At 51.6% G+C, this 2,466-nt stretch overlaps 1 protein-coding gene across 1 annotated transcript; it reads right to left on the bottom strand.

Annotated features, from left to right (window-relative positions):
• Window positions 1-925: 925 nt before the first annotated feature.
• On the bottom strand, window positions 926-1,962 carry BBA_10248 (aminotransferase class-III; the record flags this gene model as incomplete). Its single annotated transcript, XM_008605345.1, has 2 exons — window positions 926-1,693; window positions 1,723-1,962. The coding sequence occupies 2 exons, from the start codon at window positions 1,960-1,962 to the stop codon at window positions 926-928; spliced, it is 1,008 nt and encodes a 335-aa protein (XP_008603567.1).
• Window positions 1,963-2,466: the final 504 nt, after the last annotated feature.

The raw sequence follows: 2,466 nt of genomic DNA, 5'->3' as shown, positions 1-2,466 counted from the left end.
AACACAGGTTGTTCCGCCATGTTAGCTTGCAGGATAATTTACGCTTCCTCTGGAATCGGGTTTGTGACATGGGCTCTGCTTAGCTTTTTGGCACACCGAATTTGCAAAAGGCTAGCAGACACTCTCTTCGCACGCAGAGCCGGAGACATCTAGTTAAGTAGCAAATCCTTCAGTATCACTTCATCTGATTGTTGTCTCTCAGGTCGTGCTCCAGCCCTTTATGAGTAGTTTACATCTGTAAGCCATAATCTGGCGTCCACATAGACTTGCTCATCAGTATCGGTAGCACAGGATATAACTAGAACGCTTACCGCTGCGATACCTATGAGAATTCCCTCTCGTCACTGTTACGCGATGAAACCTTTGGAGATTGCGAGTAAGAAAAGGAGCAGGGCAGGCGAAATCCGGATAGATGCAAGATCGGAGCTGCCCTTTTCAAGTACGAATCCGGATATCTCCGCGGCCGTTGATGGATGACTCAGGACCTCTCGAGATGTTTTGGATCTATTTGGCAGCATCGTCTACAGTGTCGCTAAATGGCACGGTGACATCCTTGTCACGGAGACCACGGCATCAAGACTCGACTACAATGGCCGTGGCTATTTCCCATGGAATTAAACGCAGTCTAGTATATGCGTACTATAAGTTGTAGGGGCATTCAGTATTCGACGTGGACGAAACGTTTACCGGTAGGCGCAAAACGCTAATCGTAATTCTAGCGATCGGGTTTCTCAAGTCAAAGGTACAAGTAACCAGCCAAACAAAAACGTCAGGCTGAGCTTTACACCAACACGGCTCTCCTTAGCCTCAGCGTCTCACTACAGCTAATAGATGGCTAACTGCCGCTTCTCTGAATTTCGATCAACTTCAGTATTATGGCACTCGTGCTAGCCATCTTTCCGTTGGGCGATCCCCGACGATTACTTCACTTGGAAGCACTCTGATTCTTATACGCCTCCTCAGTCTTCGAATATGCCTGCTTTATACTATCGGTCATCCAATCTAGTCCCAACTGCGTAATCGTCAGTGGCGGTGCCAACATGATGTGATCGCCAGCGCGGCCGTCTGCTGTGCCGCTTCCAGATAAGATAGCGACGCCGCTTTCGTGTGCAAATTGTCTTAGCTTTGCTCCGAATGCAAACCCCTCGGCTAATGGCAGCTTAAGCCGCTTATCCGCGACGAATTCCATCGCCCAGAAGAGGCCGCGGCCCCGAATATCCCCCACAAATTCGGACTCTGCTAATAAAGCGCGCAGCCTCGTTTTCATTCTGTCGCCTAGCCTTTTGCAATGATTCAAACAACCGTTGCTGCGTATGACACGCTGCACGGCAAGAACGGAAGCGCAGCTGATTGGGTGTGCTTGGTAAGCGTGCCCGTGGATGAAGCCTCCAGCCTTCTCGATCGTTTCGTCAACGGTGTGATTGATGAGCGTTGCTGCCAGGGGCAGATACCTGCCGGAGAGTCCCTTCCCCAGAACAACAATATCGGGGCAGACAGCGCCCTCAGATTCGAAGGCAAAATAGGTTGCAGTGCGGCCGCTTTCACACATAATCTCGTCGAGAATGAGGAGCACTCCGTATTCGTCACAGACACGGCGTACGCCCTCGAGATAGCCTTTAGGAGCTATGATGCACCCGGCAGTTGAGTCTCCGACAGTCTCCGCCACGAAAGCCGCGACATTCTGCCGCCAATCCTGCGAAACTCGGCTTCTACCTCATTTACCAGCCTGGCAGTATACTGAGCCTCGGTCTCGTTGCTTCTTTGGTGGCGATAGGCGTACGCGGGCTTGACGAAACTCACGTCGAGTCTGTCGAAGACTTTCTCATGAGGCCCCGTCCTGCCGGGATTGTCGCTTAGACACATGGCTCCGATGGTGTTTCCATGGTAGGATCTCTCCCTAGACACGAAGTGTGTTCTATGAGGGCTTTTGTTGGCGCGATGGAATGCCACAGCAAGCTTCATGGCGGCCTCACGGCGTCACTTCCGGAACTCGCAAAGTACGCCTTATATAGGCCCAGAGAAGGGGCTCTCAGAAGCAGGAACTCGGCCAGATCCTTCGGAGGAGAGGTTGTGTGCATGATGGGGTGGGCGTAAGCAGCTTTGTCTAGCTGTTCCTGGATAGCGAATTTCACGGTCTCGTCGCCATGGCCGATGGTCGCAACACCACAGGCGTCCAAAACAACACGACCATCATTCAGTGTCGAGCAGGCCCCTGATGCTGAGGAAACTAATGCAGGGTATTTCGTGGGTTGAGTGTGGAGGAGAGATGCCTCCGATAGGCTCTCCGTGATGCTCTGAGCCGGTTTCATGGCTACGGAGCCTGTATGCTTTCGGTTGTAATGCGACAGCACCCTGATCGAAACCGAATACAGTATTTCTACTCCATAGGTTGACACCACTGGCCAAATCGCGTCGTATTAATACATACTACAATTTCTGAGCATAAATTTCCTGCTCAGTCAAGGC

Source organism: Beauveria bassiana, assembly GCF_000280675.1.
Source record: "Beauveria bassiana ARSEF 2860 unplaced genomic scaffold BBA_S00108, whole genome shotgun sequence".
Lineage (NCBI taxonomy): Eukaryota > Fungi > Ascomycota > Sordariomycetes > Hypocreales > Cordycipitaceae > Beauveria > Beauveria bassiana.
This window is presented reverse-complemented; position numbering and strand designations above follow the sequence as displayed.